At 39.3% G+C, this 20291-nt stretch overlaps 1 protein-coding gene across 23 annotated transcripts in view; it reads left to right on the top strand.

Annotated features, from left to right (window-relative positions):
- LOC138287896 (neuronal cell adhesion molecule-like) overlaps positions 1 to 20291 on the top strand; it is a 799924-nt gene that overhangs the window by 656161 nt on the left and 123472 nt on the right. For 15 of the 23 annotated variants that reach the window (XM_069228863.1, XM_069228870.1, XM_069228868.1 and 12 more), the window contains 6 exons: positions 6982 to 7129; positions 8983 to 9107; positions 12871 to 12900; positions 16227 to 16328; positions 17763 to 17960; positions 18242 to 18312. In XM_069228863.1, the coding sequence (XP_069084964.1) occupies positions 6982 to 7129; positions 8983 to 9107; positions 12871 to 12900; positions 16227 to 16328; positions 17763 to 17960; positions 18242 to 18312 (674 nt within the window). The remainder of the gene's footprint in view (positions 1 to 6981; positions 7130 to 8982; positions 9108 to 12870; positions 12901 to 16226; positions 16329 to 17762; positions 17961 to 18241; positions 18313 to 20291) is intronic. The other 8 variants (XM_069228880.1, XM_069228878.1, XM_069228869.1 and 5 more) reach the window with 1 other exon arrangement.

The following is a 20291-nucleotide window of genomic DNA, read 5'->3' as shown; positions in this document are numbered from 1 at the left end:
AGGAGGATGAACTTTGGGGCATCCCTCAATTGAAGGAGAATGTTCAATGTATTGGCTCTTGTGCTGCTTCATAGTTGACTTCCCTCTGCTTTAGATTGGCACTAAGAGCATGTAGTGGTCATACTAGATCTGATTTAAATATTGCACCCACCTTTAAGCAAGGGCTTTCCTCCAGTGTCATTGATTATTTTTTGATGGACATTAGGTTTTGGACTCTCTCTATAGATATGAAGGTAGAACTTCACCATGACAGCGACCACAGCCCTTTACTCCTTACCTTATTTAGTAATGTAAGTCAGGCGAAGAAGGTGGCGGATGCCAGAGAGTGCTTGCACATCTGCAAAGCATATGTCAATAGTGAAATCCGAGCAAAGTCATAAAATTTAAACAATATGGTATTGGGTGCCAGGCTAGCCCTAACACCTGCCACCACAGGTAACGGAGGGCCAAACACTGAAGAGTGGGTGGTTGCCTAAATATTGAAAGAAGAGTCACCAGGGCACACCAGTAGCATGAATCCTGATCCTGATAATGTTCAAGAATAAATAGAAAGTTCGTTCTTGGAAGATGATGTGTAGATATTTATCATAAGTGCAGGTAGAAAGTAGAAATCTCAATCAAAGGACTGCGTTGTACAAAATGACCATGTGTCCAGAGCAGCCAGATGGTGATAAATGGTCAAAGTTACAATAGGATGTTCGAATGTAACAATAAGTCCAAACAGCAAAACAGCCAACACGTGTTTCGTCTTCAAGTCTTTGAAACACTCTGCCAAAACCCCGACGCGCACGGCACGGGTTTATTCGCTCCACAAATACTTGAGGCTTATCATGGCCATCATTTGGCAATACTATTTGATTTCTCCCAAGGACTCACGACTACCAGCAGCTTGATCTATGTACCTTTCGTGTTTACATATAATGTTTTATATACATCTGAAGCCTTGACAAAGTCTTGAAGACGAAACACGTGTTTGGCTGTTTTGCTGTATGGACTTATTGTTACATTCGAACATCCTATTGTAACTTTGACCATTTATCACCATCTGGCTGCTCTGGACACATGGTCATTTTGTACAACGCAGTCCTTTGATTGAGATTTCTACTTTCTACCTGCACTTATAATAAATATCTACACATCATCTTCCAAGAACAAACTTTCTATTTATTCTTGAACATTATCAGGATCAGGATTCATGCTACTGTTATTCAGTAATGTGTTTAGGAGAGTTCAGAATACTTGGATTTCCGAGGTTCTGGGACCCCTTTTGAATCACAGGAAAACTTGCGTTAGCTGGCCCAAAGTAATGTCAAATCCTTATCTGGTTAAGAAAATGTATTCATCTTTCTTAAAAATGTTGTCTGGCTTTGAGGAGTATGAGGCCAGTGACATTCCAATTCTGAGTATCCAAGAAGAAATGGTAAGGATTTTACAGGGTATCTTTTACAGGGAAATTACCATTAGGCATCCCTCTGATAATACCAAAGCTAGGGAATGGTTTAATAAGGATTGTTCCAATGCCAAGTTAACTCTAAAATCAGCCATTAAGGCTCACTCACAAGGGGCAATTAGAATTGCTAGACTTGGGTACAATAAAACCCTGCAATTGGCAAAGAGAGGTTGGGGAGACACTATTTGGCAGAGTCTGTAGGATTCAATCAAACATCAAGATAATGGGACCATCTGGAAGCTGCTGGCCAATAGATATAGAGGGGGGAATGGCACTATCTGTACGCATATCCAGCCCGAAAGATGGGTGGATCACTTCTCCCAGCTTTATGCTTTACCTTTATCACAGGATTCTACACCATTGTCTCTGGACAAATTGTGTCATGGGACTAACGATTGTAGGACATCTATTGACGTCTCTGTAGAGATTATCATCTTCTCAATGGTGGAAACTGTAGCTGCTATTAACTCCCTAAAACCGGCCAAGGCACCAGGCCCTGACAAGATACAGGGGGATCTGTTTGAATCTGAACCTGTTATTTGGTCCTGGTACATTAGTACGCTATCAAATGCTATAGCATCAGGGGGTCCTATCCCAGAAACTTGGCATGGGGCGGAAATAATTCCCATTTGCAAAAAGGGCAATGTGGGTTCGCCCGCTTATTACAGACCAATCAGCCTCATTGATTACCTTCAAAAAAATGTTGCAAAGCAGTTACTGGATAGGCTCTTGGATTGGGTTCAAGACAATCAGGTTCTATCTCCACTCCGGGCTGGCTTTCGCCCAAAAACTAGCATGATGGATCAGGTTTTTAGGCTGACCCTCCTAATCTGGAAATATGTTGTCTTGGCAAAACAAAACTTATATGTTGCCCTTGTGGATCTAAGATCTGCCTTTGACCTGGTCCCTAGAGGAAAGTTATGGGAAGTTTAGTATAAAACTGGCATCCCAGAGAACATAGTACATCTAATACAACGGTTGCATGAGAATACTTATGACCAGGTGAGATGGGGCAGCTGGGGAGAGCTAACTGATCGTATAGATATCTGGCGGGGGTGCGACAGGGCTGTGTCCTTGCATCTACCCTTTTTTACATTGTTCATCAAGGTAGTGCAAGCAGTGTCTGCCTGTCAAAATGATGCCCCCTCCTTGAATGACCAAAAAATTCCTATTTTATTATTTGTTGACAACTCCCTTTTGATTTCCAAAACCCCCATGGGCCTTCAGATCCTGGTGGATAGGTTTAGTGCTTTTTGTGAGGACCATGGATTGGAATTTAATGCCAGTAAATCTAAATTAATGATACTAAGTATGGGCCCTGATAGGAGATGCACTAATACATTAGATGGGGCTCCTTTAAGTAAGGTACGTTTAATAGACTATCTGGGAGTAACAGTTACAAATAATATGCAGTGGGAGGCCCAGATTGGCAAGAGCGCCACACTTCTTCAGCACAGGTCAGGTGCCATCCTGCGCTTTTACAATTCCACCACTGTGAAAGCTGTTTCTCTGGCTATCAAGACTTATTTAGCAAAGGCCCAGGGCGCCGCGACCTATGGCACTGAGGTCTGGGGACCTTCTATTGTTAGTAAATTACCTGTAGGTGAAAATAATTTTGTAAGAACTCTTCTTGCATACCATTGTAGCACACCATTGATTCCGGTTTTCCTGGACTTTGGGTTTTCCAGCACCTCTGATGTGATAGCTCTAAGACCTTTACTTTTTTGGTTGTGAAGGTGGACTACTCCTGAGCTTGCTGTTTATAAGGAATCCATGCTAGACATCTTAGGCAGACCGAATGCACTTTCTGTTCCCTGGCTCAAGTATGTTTCGAAGTGGTTCAATACTTTGGGACTTTGGACTTTTGGAAGTATCCCCACAATCTAGGGAGGGCTGAGAAGCAACATTTGAAATCAGTATACTGGTCCTATGTTAGGAATAACTACCTTTTATGTACCCCACATGGTCGATTGACAACACAATTTCTTGATTTTAAATGGTATCCTCAATTCAAACCTTATCTGGATTTAATCCCTGATCTATTATGTAAAAGTTTGTATGCCCGTTTTAGATATGGGTGCTTACCGTTAAAGTCTTTTACCGATAACTGGCGACCATCACTCACACTTGACTTATGCCCTAGTTGCAATTGTGTTCCCGAATCTATAGTACATTTTATGTTCATTTGCCCAGCCTATGGTTTGGCTTGGCGGAAATGGATTTGTCTAGTTTGAGGGAACCTGGGCATAAGACACTGTAAAGTTGCACTTAGGATGTTGATGAGAGACACTTCCCCATTCTTAATTTGTGCGGTTAGCAAGTTCCTTGCAGCCGCATGGTATACACGTACTTGTTTTTAAAATTTTTCATCTTTCAGTGATTGTTGTTCTTACATTTTTTATTCACTTATTTATTATGTATATAAGTTTTTAATTGTTGTGATCTTTCTTTTCTTTTTCTATGCTTTGATGGTAATATGTGACCGACTAAAGCTTGTGTTTTGTTATTGTTGTTGTTGATAGCACCATCAGGAATTAGATATTCAGTTTTGGAGAGGAGACCTTTACCAGCTTAATAAACACAATCTCATAGAATGTCTGTTCAACCTCTAGTAGGTATGGCACAACCAGCAGACAATCTCCAGAGAAATGCGTTTTAAATACAGAACTTTCCAACAATTTGAAAGTTAATAAAACAACAAAATATAATCCCCAAACCAATTTAGAACAATGAAGAAGACTTTGAATAGCAAAAACACAAAATAATGATTAAGATTGGATAAGGCAAACTGGAGATATGAATTTTTACAACTTTAAGCCAAAATGTATTTTGACTAACAAAGCATCAATACAAGTCTCAGATAGTTGACAAGGACCTATGTGTGACTTCAACCCCCCCATAACAAAACAAGTTACTGTTTACATTTTGTTAGTTTTTTACCTTTTGACTTAGTCTACGCTTTGGAACTCAAAGTCTTCCAGTGGGGCAAGATCCAAGGCTGAAGCCATTGAGGGTTCCTCTAAGTCAGAAATGTCATTGCTGAGCTCCCAATGAAGCCATTAGATTTGATGCCAAAGCTCCAACTGGGACATAGTAGCATTTTGTAGCTGCAAATTCTCTCATCTCCTGGGGAAGACTTCCCTCCTCGTCCTGGTTCAATATTTTTCTCTTAGAGGATGGGTGTGATTTAGAGTTTGGCAGATGGGATACTCAGCCACAAACATGACGGATGTCTGTTTGCCCTATTGAAAGGGCATTATATCTTATGGCACTTGCAATTAGGTGGATAGGATATCTGGCACATTTGTGACTGAGTATTCCATTCACCAATCTATAAATCAATCAGTATGTCCCATTTTTGGTTCTCTAAATTCTCACCAGGGCATGACCCAAAGAAGGAACCAGGCAGGGCTCCATGGGACTGTCTAACTTTATTCTATATCCATTTTTAGCACACCTGGGCCCGTATTACCTAAAGGGAGCACTATTAGGCAGAATGTGTTGCCCTTAAGGCAGCTGCGAACTTGCAATGCCCCCAGAGCAGCACATTCAAGAGAAATACAGAGCAACTGTTTAAAAGCTGCTCTGTGTTTCTCTCTGCAGGTGGCAACCCTCCTGCACTTTTCAGAAAGATTAGAGATCCCCTTTCAGGTGGGAGCAGTGAGACTCAGCACCTGCCTGCAATGGGATGTCTGGGCGGGTCCATGGGACCCCTTTACATCCCACCAGAGCGCTGCCTTTAGAAGGTGCATTGAATGTGCACCACTTTCAGTGCGCCTTCTGAAGTCGTGTTTGCCTCTGCACCCAAATCTGTAATATGGCACAGAAGCAAAGATATTCCATCATTTGCATGCAAAGTAGGTAATGCCTTCTAAGGATAGCACTGTCACAATGTGCATCAGTGCTTTCTGTATCACAGAAGGGGACACACAAGCATTTGCAGCATCTTCTGTAATACCAAAGTACCCTTGGGGTGCCCATCGCAGGCACAAAGGCCTGCTGCACCCCAGGGCACTTTGTGTAATACAGCCCAAGATAGCTCTAAGTGGTAGGGATCTCGTACTCACTGAGGATGCACCCGCCCTGAGCAAGCCACAGAACCTCATGTTGGTCCTCCAGAGGTGGAACAATGACTATGGCCAATTTTCCTCTAACTGCCGAAAATGATGTCCAGTGGCACTTGTAATATAGTGGATGGGATAGTTGTCACATTTGTGATGGAGTAATCGGTCCACCGAACTCAAAATCAGGCCCTATGTCTCTATTTAGCTAGTCCTCCTTATTCAGCTAAGCCTTCTTGGAGTGAGAAGTCATTTTGCTTTTTGTATTCCTTGGGCATGCTAACATGAGCTCATTCACCTGACCATTAGAAGACAGTTCCAGTCCCAGTATTCCAGGAGGAGTTAGGAGTCCTTTAGCATTCTTTCTTTCAACAGTGTCTTCTTCTTTAAATGTAGTTTTCATAGGTCCACAGTGTTTAGTGGAGGTGGTGGTAAAGTGCCAGTGATTGGTGCATTTTTCCCAACCAATCGCATCTACTTTCACAACCTATGCCCACTTCCCTTTATAGTACTTCTTCACTTTATAGTAAAAATTATTGGAAGCCCTGAATCAAAAGTGGGTACCTGTTTTTTCTTCTCACTTTCCTTAAATCAGTTGTATGTTGTGTTGAGGCGTCTTCCTTCTGGCAGAGTCAGGAACTGTTTTTAACCCTTGCTGGAACTGGAAAGAGAAAGTCTAGGAGGGCCCTGGGATCTAATGGGAGCAGATTTTGTCAACCCAATTAGACTCCCCCAAGCCACAGGAGGTAGTGTGAAGTCTGTCCTTTGTTCTGCCAAATGTTCTTGTTGCTCTGCCACATGGCTAATCCCTAAAACATGAGCATAATGGTGAACTTCTAATGTATGTATGTACATAAGTTACTTTTCCATTAAACTGTAGCATTGAGCAAAATTATCACTTACCTTCTCATCTTTTAGAGCGTTATTTTTGTAAAATTTTCTTTGTAACTGCCCTTGAATTCAGTAGAGCATTACTTTGAGGCTTGTGGCTGCTAGTTTAATGATCTCAAGGTTGTTCATGAGGGTTTCAGTATACCTACATAAAAAAGGAAACAAATCAAGAAACAGCTCATATTTTTTTTTAAATATCTTTCTTCAGACCATCCATTATTGTCCACTGTCTGTTTCTGTTGGTGCAAGCTAATTCTATATATTATACAAGAAGAAATCTAAAGGAAAGTTCCATGTGCATGTTGGGAATGGCTGATCTGACTCCTTTCTTTCAATTTTGTGAACAAGCTTTGGCTTAGAAACTCATTTTAGGTTTGCAACACTTTGCCACCCATTCCTCTGGCTGTGTTAGCAACATGTTCATGTGACTCATTAGGATCCTGATGAGCCAAGTTTAAGCCATTTCGTCACAGCTTTTATCTCTGCTTTAATTACTTTTCTTTCTAAGCTGATTGTTCTTACAGTGTTTCCAGTTGTTTAAAGATATCTAATGGATCAAATGAATAACTCGCCTTTTAGATCCAACAATGATTATCAAGCAACCAGAGTACAAAGTCATTCAAAGATTCGACAGAGTTTTATTTGAGTGCAAAGTTAAGCATGATCCCACGTTAACTCCAACAATGCTATGGCTTAAAGACAACAACGAGCTACCAGCTGATGACAGGTATGTGTCTAATTTTCAACTTCTCCTCACCACGTTATGTGTCTCATGCACATTCACAGTGTGATATCTCACAGTATAGAACTTTGATGCTTTTCATTTGCATCTCAGCCTAATTTGGGCCCCCAAAACATAAACAGATGTGCCAAGTTTAATATACTAATTGTTATCATTGTTCAGTTTGTGAGGGAGCAGAACTCACATGATACACAGCTGTGAGTATTAACTCCTCACCTCACCCTCAACAATGGTAATAAATAAGTCATAACTCACAGCACACCTGTATGTATGATTCATGCCATTTTTTCTTGTATACAAATATAAAATAAATTAATTTTAGCCAAATTCAAATACAAGTGGTTAAATGAATGCAATGAGTTTATATTACTTTAATTTTGGTTTGGTCAGTATGGCCCCATGTGTATTACTTCATAAAATGATTGTAACATTGCAACTGTATTCCAATGAGTAGTCTTTGTCCTATTTAGGCTATACTCAAGTGAAAATGTGGAATTTAAACCTTGCACTATGGGAATACATGACATTAGCATAATTGTCTCCAATAATGTTATGTTGGGCCTGCCCTATTTTCAGTAGCTTGAAGGAAAATCTCTCTCCCTTAAACAGCCATTTTGTGATTATGTATTATGCTTTCTACAGATTATGGCTGTTTCATGCATTATGATTTTTATTATGCAACACAAAATAATATGCAATGCACAAATACATGCACCTATCATATCATTTTATATTTGAGTTGAGGTTCCATAGTTCAATTGAATGTCATCTTTGGATGTCCAACACACCAGCCACATAAGAACATCTTGCCACCTGTACACCCCTAGTCACTATCCATCAGTCTTCACCTGTTCATTGTGAAGCTTCTGACTGTGCATCATTTGAAAGAGGTTCAGCTGACATGCATAACCCTTTTGTGAACTTTAGCATTTATTTTAAAGTGGCACATGCAATGCTTCTACAAAAAGTAAGTAGACCAGAGCTATCCCAATGGGACATGGATATTTTTAAATGATATGTAAATAACATTGGTTCCAGTAGGATCACTTATCGGAACAATCAGCATAATTAGGAGCTAGCAATGCTTAGCCCCATATTATAAGAAAACCTAGTTATGCTGACTTTACAAAGCAGCAAGGGAAGTATAGATATAAAACTATACAAGCACACACAAGTATGAAAATATTGATGACTACTACACAAATCAGTAAGGGCGATGTAAGTGTGATGCAGAAAGCGTGGTGCGACATGGTGTGTGACTAAGTTGTGCAACATAATAAGGGGTATTTGGTAGTTCACCAACATATTTCATAGTCAGTTGATAGTCACAACACAGTGTTTCGACCCTGTTGCTCCAAGTACATGGGTTCCTCATGAGGGCCAGAGGTGAATTAAACGTTGCATCAGAACACAGTGTGTGAGAAGCCTGTAACAACCCATTTATGGCTGCCCTTTGCTATCTAGCCAAGGGTCATGGGAATTTTCCTTGCTTACTTTAGGACCTGTAATATTCTTGGTATGCCACAGTACACATTTTTACACCATACCTTGAATAATTACTCCTTTCTGAGCATGCATCGATCCCTACCTCTCACATGCAAACCTCTGAGATTTCTTTTTTTGTGGGGGGATCTTTCGGAATAAATGTTTAAGTCCGTTTCGAATATGCGTCTTTAAATATGAACATAGAGCTTATAATTATGCCATGGAGACATGTCTAATGAGTGAGCTCTATCTTCTTACTGTGCGAAGCATGATTTAGAGTAAATGTTCACTTTGAACGACATTGTTTGTTGGTGCTGCTGAGTCATTTGGGTTTACTTCACATGTATTGATAGGTTTATTGTGGGAAAGAACCACTTGACAATCATGAATGTAACGGAGGATGACGAAGGGACCTACACATGCATTGCAAACACAACCCTAGATGCTGTCTCTGCCAGCGCGGTGCTTACTGTTGTTGGTAAGTACTTGTGTACATGTTTGGAAATATGTTTGTGCAAGATGCTATAATTACTCTTTGCTTTTCTGTGTGAACCTTAGAAATGACAAAAGATAGAAAGTGTGCTAAAATGTGTAGACACAAGTGTTTTTAAAAAATGCATTCATAAAAATAGCAATAAAACGATGGATGCATATGTTTTATAAAGGGAAAGCTAGAATGTTTATTAATTTGTGCACTGTTTCTGCAACTGAGCAAGAGACCTTCAAATGCAGAATTTCATATATCCACATCTTGACCCGTCCCTCATATGCAGCCTTGTTACTATTGCACTTCTTATTTGCACACAGCCCCTCCTGCATGGACTTTGGACAACAGTATGCATAACAGCAAAGCTGTCTGCCCATAGAAAACTTTTTTACATTTTAAAATAGGTTGATCTTATTGATGAAATTCACCGGTGAGTTTAAACGATTAATAAGTCATTACACATGCGCTCATGCATCCATTTATTGACCCACTGACTTAGGGCCTGATTTATATTTTGGCGGACGCAATACTTTAACAAAAATGTGACAGATATTCTGTCCACCATATTGAAGGTGTCATAGGAGATATTGCACTGGTAATACAGGGGAATGGGATATCCGTCACGCTTGTGATGGAGTGTCCCATCTGCCCAAATACAAATGATTCCATTAGTCTTCCATTCACCTACTTACCCATCCACAATAAAACATACACACATTAACTAAACAAACATATGCAAGGCAAAGTAAAATAATAAAGAATTAAATATAAAACTTGTCACAGGTATATGCCTGCAATAAAAAATAACAATACGCATAGCAGAAGGAGGCAATCCTGACATCAGCATCTCATTGACATATAGTTCCAGCATGTCTGCCATGCGTAGAAACAATGCATTGGCCATCTTGGAATAGTAAAACAATGGTACACTATGGACAATACCATTCGAAGATGGCCGCCTGGTTTGAAAGCAGTGGATGTTTGAGATGCAGCACACAGCCACTGAAACGAGAAGCAAATGAGCAAACCAGTCGCACTGTCTGTGGCCTGGCAGAATACTCTAAAAACCAAAGTACAAAAAGGAGAAATAAATCTTTGATAGGAAAGCTCAAAAAGGAGAACACGGTAAACCAAATAACTGGTCCTCCATCTCTGGCACTGAAGCACACTCAGTTTGAGGTGGATAGGCACATGTGATAAGGCAAAATGGCAACACCCATAGGACAATAACGTTAAGGGGGCTGAACCCTTGCTTCATGCCGTATGCTAAATGCAGTCATGGATGGATACACAGTGTAAATGACATTTGAACAGAACAGTGGCAGAAAAGGCCTGACATTAAACACCTCTATGTTTCTGTATGAATGTACATGTATAAATATAGTACTGAGCTTGGAACAAATCTTTATCTTCTTTGGCCATCAGGGTGACTGATGCAGCAGTTATCTCAACTATCCTTCGCAGCAAACTATAAAAAAATACATTCCTAAGCAATTGTGGCGATGTGAATTGAATGAAGACTTTGGCTCTGATTACGAGTCAGGTGGAGTGAAATTACAGCATGCTTTTATGTGAAAATTTTGCTCAGTTTGATTACATGTTTCACCACATCACATAAGTTTTACCAAAAATGTGCATGTGGTAACACACATACAGTAAATTTGATACCTGGAAAAAGCCCACTGTCAGATTTACCCCATGGTAATGGTATTAAATGAACTCACCTGGATATTGTTGAATTCGTAATCTTGGCCATAGTATAGAGAAACTGGCAACTCTTTCTTGCATGCAAAACATATAAGCAGATTTAGCATTTTTTTTAAAACACATATAGCCCACCATTGCAGAAGATTCTTCCTTTAAGAATAATTACTCAACAATTACAATTTCAGACTGTATTTGAAAAACATATGTATACAAGACATTTCCAAGGGCATTTTCCCCGTAATCATTTTGACAAGTAAATGAGAAAATTGTCACTTTAGAATCTTTTAACTGTTCATACTGTGTCATCAGAATGGCTAACTTGATGAACTCCACAACTACTATAGATATGTCCCTCACTTTATTGTGAATATACCACAAAGCAGCATAACTTTGGGTCTGGGCAAAATTTAAATTACCGTGGCATAATCTGTGTAATTGTGGAATTTTCACATTCCGCCTATTATGTGAAATTCCAGAATACACATTAATGCCCCTTCACGCATGTATGTGCTATTTGTTGTCAAAATTTCCAGAAATGCGACATTCACTTAAAAAATGTACAATGACTGTGTGGGAACAACAGAACACTGGCAACCATTGTTTACGCTGGTTTTTATTGCACTTCTTGAGTAAATCATGTCCTCATGTAAAAAAGTGACACGGTGACATAGGTCATATATTGCGTGATATTGACAGATTTCCATTTCATGTAATTTTTTGCATAGTTTTGCCCGAATTGCATGTGATAATGCAAAAGCAAATTATGCAAATTTAGCACATCCATATATAACTTGGGCATTGTCTAGCCCTGAGATTCCCTCAAAATCAGGATAAAGTTATACCCATGTAATGGAAAAATTTATATTAAGCAACATTTTAGGATACTTTTTAGTGCAAACCATACAGTGAAAAGTCTCAATGTAAAGGTCTTTGGCAGGCAGTGAGCTCTGAGAGATGTCTAAGCAGTTAGTGGAATGGAAATGTTACTGAAAGGTTAAAGCAAAGTAAAGTAAATTAGAATCAACATCTTTTTTGACAACAAGTACAATATATTCAATGTTTGTTGCTGCCAATAAATACCAAAGATTCTCTAATGTTGCATGGTTCTGAAGAATGTTTGAAACTAGATACCTTTTCAAATTACCTTGACTAGCACCCATGTCTCATCATAATAGTGCATGGTATTATTTGGTTTATGAAAAGAAACAGAAAAACGTTCTAATCTACAAGCCGTTGACCACAGAAAACAACAGGCATAGCTAATTCATCATGTTCACTTTTCAAGACAACTCTCAATAAGTAACCAAAACTTTTAAAAAAGATTTCGCCTTTCTTTTCAGCTGAAAACCACATTACAAATCATCCCTTTCTCATGTGTTAAGTTTCTGAAATACAAGGCCCTATCAAAGAAAGGGGCAGAAGTCACAACTTAACATGTTGAGATCACCAGAATTTATCTTCACAGAGAAGTAAATCCAAACATCAGTGGGGATGGAGACAGGGTAATCATCTCATCACCTATCACATATGACACTTTTTGGATTATTATAAACAGAGTATTTTTTTTACCACTGATTGTAATACATTTAAAAAAACATCATCATATTTTTTTAGCTGAATGTGTCTAGTAGACCATGGGTCTCCAGTTTTTGTACAAAAACTTGAAAATAGCTCCTTTATGCAGATGGTAGCACATCAAGATTCTAGTTACCTTTTCTTCAGGTATTGGACGTGTTGAGTACCACATGCCGCTCTAGATGGAAGGGAAAGGCACTATTTACAAACACTGCTGTTTTCAGAGATGCATAATCTCAAACATAGTGCCAGATTGCACAACTTCATTTACATCCAAATTAGTAGAGTCAGTAAATTCCATATTATTTATTTGGGAGAGCAGGAAAATAATGTGTTGCTTTACTGTACATTGATGGGACTACTTTAAAGTTATCTTTTGCCTGCAACAAGTATTATAAATTAACATGTCTAATCCTAATTCAATATTTAAATTGTCTACTAACATTTACTAAATACTTCGTATCCTTTCCAGCTCCTACCCCAACTCCACCTATGGTTTACGGTAAACAATTGCCAAGCCTACTTGTGTGTTTGCTCTGTGCCTTTGTAACTTTGACCAATTCAAGTTTGCAGCATCTCTCCTTTTTATTTTTTTCCAAGCAAGTGTCGAGTGTTTCTTTTGCTTGTTTTATTTCCTTTTGCCTATGCTGTAGCGCTTTTGCCATTTCTGCTCCAATTAATGTAAACTGTTTCAGTTTTATTCCACTGTCATCTAGGAATTACATTTTTGAGGAAATGTTTTAGTTCACAATCCTCTCATCTGATCATTATACTTACTATTATTAAGGAGCATACAGCACAAAGGATACATCACACAATATGACAATGGTAGCCTTGAATTACAGTAGTAGGTAGGAGTTACATACTAAGACAAAAATACCAGAAAACTCTGTTTACCAAGTATTTACCTTAGCAATAACTTAGTTTGAAACAAATAATTCCACATTGAAGGAGGTTTCATAGTGTAACTTTATATCCTTCAGTTGGTTTGGTTTGGCATTAACATGAATACCACATGTATTCATCTATAACAGCCAGGTTCGAAGTGTGTTACACAAAGTACTATAGTACATTCTCTCTATTTTATTTTGCCCTCCAACTTTTCTGCCTCATTCATCCAACACCTTAACATTTATACAAAGACAATGGGATACATCATGAGTTCGGCGGAAGGTTTACACCGTCCGCCGAATTTCCAATGGGAAGGTTGCTGCCATACAGGCTACCTCCCTTCTCGCCCCATTAAGAATTTCTCGCTAGGTTAGCGAGCGGAAACCTGAGTTTCCGCACATTGGCCCTAGTGGGAAACAGTCTACACCATTGTCTCCGGCTCGTAATTGAGCCGGTGGCAATGCTGTAGAGTGCAGTGTGCATCAACACCCTTGCAATGTCGACTGTCTGCAAAGCAGACAGTGAACATTGCAGTTGTGCTGGCCGGGGGGGGGACCATGCCATGCTATGGCAAGTACATGGGCAGTGCAGGACCACCCTGGGGCCCCTGCACCGGTTCTCTGCCAGAATTTTCATGGCTGTGATACTGCCATGAAACTGCTGACGGAGAAGGGGGTTGTAATCCCCAGGGCAGTGCTGCTTGCAGGGCTGCCATGGCAGATTAGGACCGCCACCACATCCAGACCCCGACATCTCCGATCCTGGCGGAGCTGGCAGTTCCCTGGCGGCCCGACACCAGGCTTGTGATAAGGCACTCGGACCGCTGAATTAGCGGTCCAATGACCACCAGACTCGTAATGAGGCCCAATATCTGTTATCCAAAATAACAACACATAGGTTGCAGTTTTACAAAAACTACTATATATGCTTATAACAGTAAACGTTCACAAATCAAAACATCAAAACCGTGGTTTGTGGATTATGTTTTCATCAACCACCTTATTCAGTACAGTTTCTGTTTTTTTAAAGGTATTCTGTGTTGAAGAATATAGCTTTATAAAATCACTGAATGCCCATTCAGGACTTCATTTTACACTGCTAGTAATTCTTACAGGTATTCCTTAATAACACACATTGCAACATCCTATGTAATCAGGTGATATGAAACGTAACATAAACTGTTCACACCTCTAACCTTATAAATTAATTCGGTCTTACAAAAGAGGCCTACCTGAAAAGGAAACTTGACTTTAAAACCCAACTTTCTATCACAAAGTGTGAGACAACACTCTTTACCTACGTTATTGTTAACGGGGCACTAGTGTGTTTTGTCTACCATCCGTTCATTTTAATTGAAGTTGATCAGTGATGTTTATATCACGTGTCTCCATTTAAAAACCCAGACTGCACTGGTATGGGGCACATCATGTTTCTCCATGCATGAACATACATAATGAGGTGGTCAGAAAAATAAATGTATGATCACAAGGGACAGGATAGAACGATTTATTGTGCTAAATTATGAATATGAACTGGAGATTTGTATTTTCAGCACCTTGGAACATGAGATCACATAACATTTTCAAATTTAGCATAATAAACTGCTACTAAGTAGAATAATGCACGTTTTATTTCTCTCATAATATGATTTATTTATATAATATAGCTTGGTTTTTATGGCCTGATTTAGAACTTGGCAGACAGGTTACTCCATCACAACAGTGACAAATATACTGTCCGCCGAAATCTATATCTTGCAGGATTTAGACAGGAGATCCAAGAACTCATTTGAAAACTTTCATTGAAGAGTACTCACAGATTTATTTAAGAAGTCCTTTATTGCAACACCACCTAATACTAAGCTATGTTGTTACAAAAACAGTCTCATAGCATGTTGAAAATTCACATTTTCTGCAACATGTCACAACCATGTAGAGGATTTATTTCACATATTATAAAGCAGTTGTTTTCAATAAACTAACGTAAAACTTGAGGAATGATAAAAAGGCTACTTTTGTCTTTTGATACTTTTTTGTAACTTTGAATTAATATTGTTAGATAACTTACAGTAGTCATCATAGTAAACAAACGTGGAACATGCATTCACAATAATTTCTATAATTAACCCGTTAGACTTGGTCAGAAAGGCATTTCATGGTATATTTGACCCATGGACATGCACCACGCAATAATAACTGTGATGCTACAACCTAAATAAAAATCCCATTTAGTTGTTTGTTTAATTGAGCTTAACACAGCTTCTAGTGTACTGGCCTTTTGCCTGGAATTCCCTTTCCACAAAATACTTACCTTTTGGTTAATCTTGGTAAATGTGGTTTATTTAATTGCTTTTACACCACATAATTCATAATATGTTAATGACAAAATCTCAAAATACTCAAAACTAGTATGTAAGGTTCCCTAGTTACAAAAGGTACGTATGCATCAATAGTTATACAACATACTTCAAACATAATAACACAATTCTCTTCAGTAGTGTTGCACAAAGAAAGCAGACGCCAATGGCCTTATACCCATTTAATTCTGAAACAGCTTCAGCATATTTCCACTATGTTTTTGATTTCCTATAGGAAGCTATATTTGAATTGGTTAGGCATGGAAGTTCCTTAGTAATACACTTAATGTAGAAATAAGCAACACTTTATAGTTTGCTTTTTTTCCTTAATTATGGAAGTTTCATATTCATTGACATATGCATGGATGCAGTGAATTCCCAGTATTATCATACTATACATTATTTTCTTTGAATTTGCATGCACATTTAAACCATCCAATATTTTTCACAAATAGTCTATTTTTTTCTTAGTATGCTTCAGAATCTTTTTGCAGAAAAAATATAAAAAGGTGCACTATTTTGTGGAGCAATCTACCAGAATGTTTAATAATTTGTTTACTACATCTGTGTGTCAATTGCAGATCGTCCAAACCAGCCTTTTGACTTAGAGTTGACAGGACACGAGGAAAGAAGTGTGCAGCTTTCATGGATACCTGGAGATGACAACAACAGCCCAATTACAAGTGTGTATTTATCTGCTAAATAGAATAAAGAAAGTGCTGTCCTAAATATTCGACTAAAACCCAGGGAGGCTGTCATAAAATGTACTTCCCTGTTAGTATAATGCCCTATGTCAGGCTGTATCAAATGTGCTCACTGCCTCTAATGAAAACTATTTTAAATTATCTATGGCTGTTTCAGAACAATCCTTGAATTAAATAGCTCTAAGAACAATGTGTTAATCCCTGAATGCAAAATACTAAATCTAAAGTTCTACTTCAACCTTAAGTACCACCCCTTCCATCATGTGTCAAATATGGCAATGAGATGTGAAAAAGTCTGCATCTATGTGTTAAAGTTTGTAAAAGTTTGTATGTTTATGAACGTGTCTGACATTGAGGAGTTGAACATTTGTTTCATTTTTTCTGGTTTGTTGTTATGTTAAGGTACTATAACTCTATCTTTAACAATATTTCCCACATGCTACTGTGTGAATGTTCTTTAGTTATTGTATGATGGTGTTTTGGGTGTAAGGATGATCTATGCTAGCTCCCTTGCTTTGTCCACAAGTAGAGTGTAGTTTGTGCTCTTAACTCTGTCCAAAGGACCAGGGGTTTTTATCCCCTCAAATTGCCCATTAATTGATGTATGTTGTTCCACATATCCTGCCCCTATATTTGTAGCTAGGTGCCTTGCCGGCCTGTTCTGCTTACCAAATGGTGGGTGGATTTCATAGCTCCCTACATCTTGAGGTAGGTATGGTAAAGGGCGTATTATTCCTTTCCCCTGCCTTGGAAAGTCTGCAATTTTGAATACTGCTAAAGGGCATTTGTCACCTGTATCACAATTCCTTCACCCTCTTTTTGGTGGAGATTGAGGCTTTGGACAACTGACAGCTTCTCCCATACAGATTTAGCAGTCACAGATTACTGCACATTTGTTAGCTGTCCTGAGCCTCCTTTGTACTCAATTTAAAAAGGATGATAGTGACCAAAGCCAACTGACATCAGTTTCTGTTCTCTGTGCCCAACAGTGAACAGGGAACCTGGCCATTATTAGATGTCCTGAGCTGTCTTCACACATTAAAAAAGGAGTGAATGAGGCCTGGGACAGCAAACAGCGACCCGTGTGCATGGTTTACAAATACTAACAGGTGACTGGGGGAGCTTTTACTCTGCCATGGATCTCATTCTCCCTCAAACATGATGGTGAATGAGACCTAGAAAGAGACTCAGCTGTCTTGTTCTCTGTTGTCTGCAGCTAATGTGAGAAATGAAGTTTATGCGGCACCAACCTGTTCATTAACTATGAACTTTATTTTAATGAGGCTGTTCGATGCTTACAAATAATTATAGCTGATTATATCATTTCTGTTTCTGTCATTGTAATGTAAACAGTCTGTTGAATTATCAGAGTTGCCATGTATTAAATTGTACCAAATGTAATACCTTTGGTAGATTTCATCATTGAGTATGAAGATGGTTTACATGAACCTGGCGTATGGCATTACCAGACTGAAGTCCCAGGAACCCAAACAACAGCAGTATTAAAATTGTCCCCATTTGTCAGCTATACTTTCCGTGTGATCGCTGTTAACGAAATTGGAAGAAGTCAACCCAGTGAAATATCAGAAAGATATGTTACAAAACCAGCAGGTATGTAAAACAAATGTGTTCCAGCAGATATTGTTATTCTATAGATATAAATTGCAACCTTATCACTGAATTGCTTCCCATGGGCACTACAAAAGCCCATTAGATCAAATACAGTTTTAATTGTTCGTAAGTAAGGCTAGTTCTCATTTTCTCTTAGAGCACACCACTTTGAGGATACATAAAGCCTGTATACAAGTCAGTATTTGCCTGTCTAGAATTGATGTAAATGTATTTTTGTGTCAAATGTAATGAAATTAATTGTGACAATGTTTTTATTTTAGAGCCAGATAAAAATCCGTCCGGTGTCAAAGGGGTTGGATCAGAACCTGATAATTTGGTCATTACATGGGAGGTAAGGCAATGTGTTGCATTCTTTGCAAGACTCTTTTCTCATAGAAATAGTAGCCATTACAATTATGAATGTATATCTGACCTATTTCATCTCAGTTTGATTGATGTTAAACTTCCCTAAACTTGCGAAGAGACATGGTTGATGTGACTTGTTTGCCAGATCCTGGCATATAATACATTAAAACTGCTCTTATCAGAAAGTGAAATTGGTAGGATTGCCACCAATCTGCTCACCCTATTGAGGAGCAAAAGGCCCACTAGCCACAAGGAATGTTATTATTTTTTAAAGAAAAAATGGATGGCTGTGAACCACCTTCATATTGGGACATGCCCCCATCCCATAATGTCCTAACATACTTCCTGTACCTCCAGGGGACAGAAGGTTCACTAGACACCAGGGATTATGTTTTTAAAAAAAAACAACAATTGAGTGGGGCGAGCCTGCCCTGGCATTAAGCCTGACTTCCACCCCTAAGTAAAACAGTCTTTCTGCACCACTGAGGAGCCTATTGAAGACCTTAGCCTCAATCTGCCCTTACATTGCAGGAGAAAGCCCACTAGCCATGAGACAATGTATTTTCTTTTGAACAAATGAAGTGGGGATGTTCCACTCTCGCTTTGGTTATATTTATAAAAAGGAATGAGGTAGGAGTGGTTCATCCTGTCATTGGGCCTGACCCCCACCCTTACAGGTCCCATCAGTCTTTACCCAATCTGCACCCACGGCAGAAAGTCATTTGGATGCCAGGGAAGTCTTTTTAGATGGGATAGGGGCTGTTCATTCCCCCCATTCCTTATGTCCTGATAGTATTTCTGCTCTGCTGGGTATGTGATTGGAAGTTTTACCCCTCTTTGGAGGGGGGCAGAAAGCCCACATGATGTTAAAGATATAGGGCCTGATTTAGATCTTTGGCGGATGGGGTTACTCTGTCACAAATGTGACGGATACCCAGTTCACTGTATTACGATTCCATTATATCCTATGGAAATTGTGATACTGTGGATGGAATAACCATCATGTTTGTAACAGAGTAACATGTCCGCCAAGATCTAAATCAGGCCCATAATGTTTTGTAACTGAAAGAATGGGATGGGAGCTGGGCCATACTATCAGGCTGCACCCCCACTCCTAAGTCCCCAGCTACCTTTCTAATAAAATAGGGCCCACCCAAGAGGACATTTGGTTTCCATTAGCCATAGTTTTGACATATGGGCCATCAGAGACATGTTAACCCCTCATCTGCATCTGTCTGGTGGAGGACATGCTGTCTGGTGCTCAGGGATGGAGCATGCAGTCAAGTGAAAGAATGGACAAACCTTGCACCCACTCTGTTTCTCACTTTTTTCCTTGATGAGGAGGTGGGCTTTTTAACCTCTCTGAAACAGGCAGATAGGTGGAAAACACCCAATCTGGCCCCTCAGGGAGACTAAAAGCCCACTAGACTATAAGAAAAAAAACTGTGAAAATGAATGCTTAAACATCTTGGCATCAGCCCCCCCTTAGTACCAGACAGTATTTCCAAGAAGCAGAATGAATGGATGGTTTACCACCTCTCTGCTAATCCATATGTTGTACATTTCCTTTACTTGCCACAGTGGATGGTTGCACTAATCAGATTTCTGGTTCAGCAGGAAACCATAGAGCCCTATCAATCCTGTGTATGTCTGAAACCCTTTCTGAAACCTAGTCAGGGGAATCCAGGGTAATGTGACTTGCATGGATCCCAGAACATTGTGTTACCCAGGATGGGTTACCAATCGCTATAGTTCCCCTATTTATGTGACAAAAAACTTCCAGTTAATGGTCACGTTATTACCACCCGCATTTTCACCCAACGCAATTAATTGGGACAGACCATAACTATAACCGTGTGAAGAGATCATTGACACCAAGTTGACCTCATAAAGTCTGTGTTTCGACTGCTTCCTGTCACTGGTGATAGGAGTAGCCACTCAAGCGGAGTATTGTTTTCACTGAGT

The sequence above is a fragment of the Pleurodeles waltl genome, chromosome 4_1, assembly GCF_031143425.1.
Source record: "Pleurodeles waltl isolate 20211129_DDA chromosome 4_1, aPleWal1.hap1.20221129, whole genome shotgun sequence".
In the NCBI taxonomy this organism is placed as follows: Eukaryota; Metazoa; Chordata; class Amphibia; order Caudata; family Salamandridae; genus Pleurodeles; species Pleurodeles waltl.
This window is presented reverse-complemented; position numbering and strand designations above follow the sequence as displayed.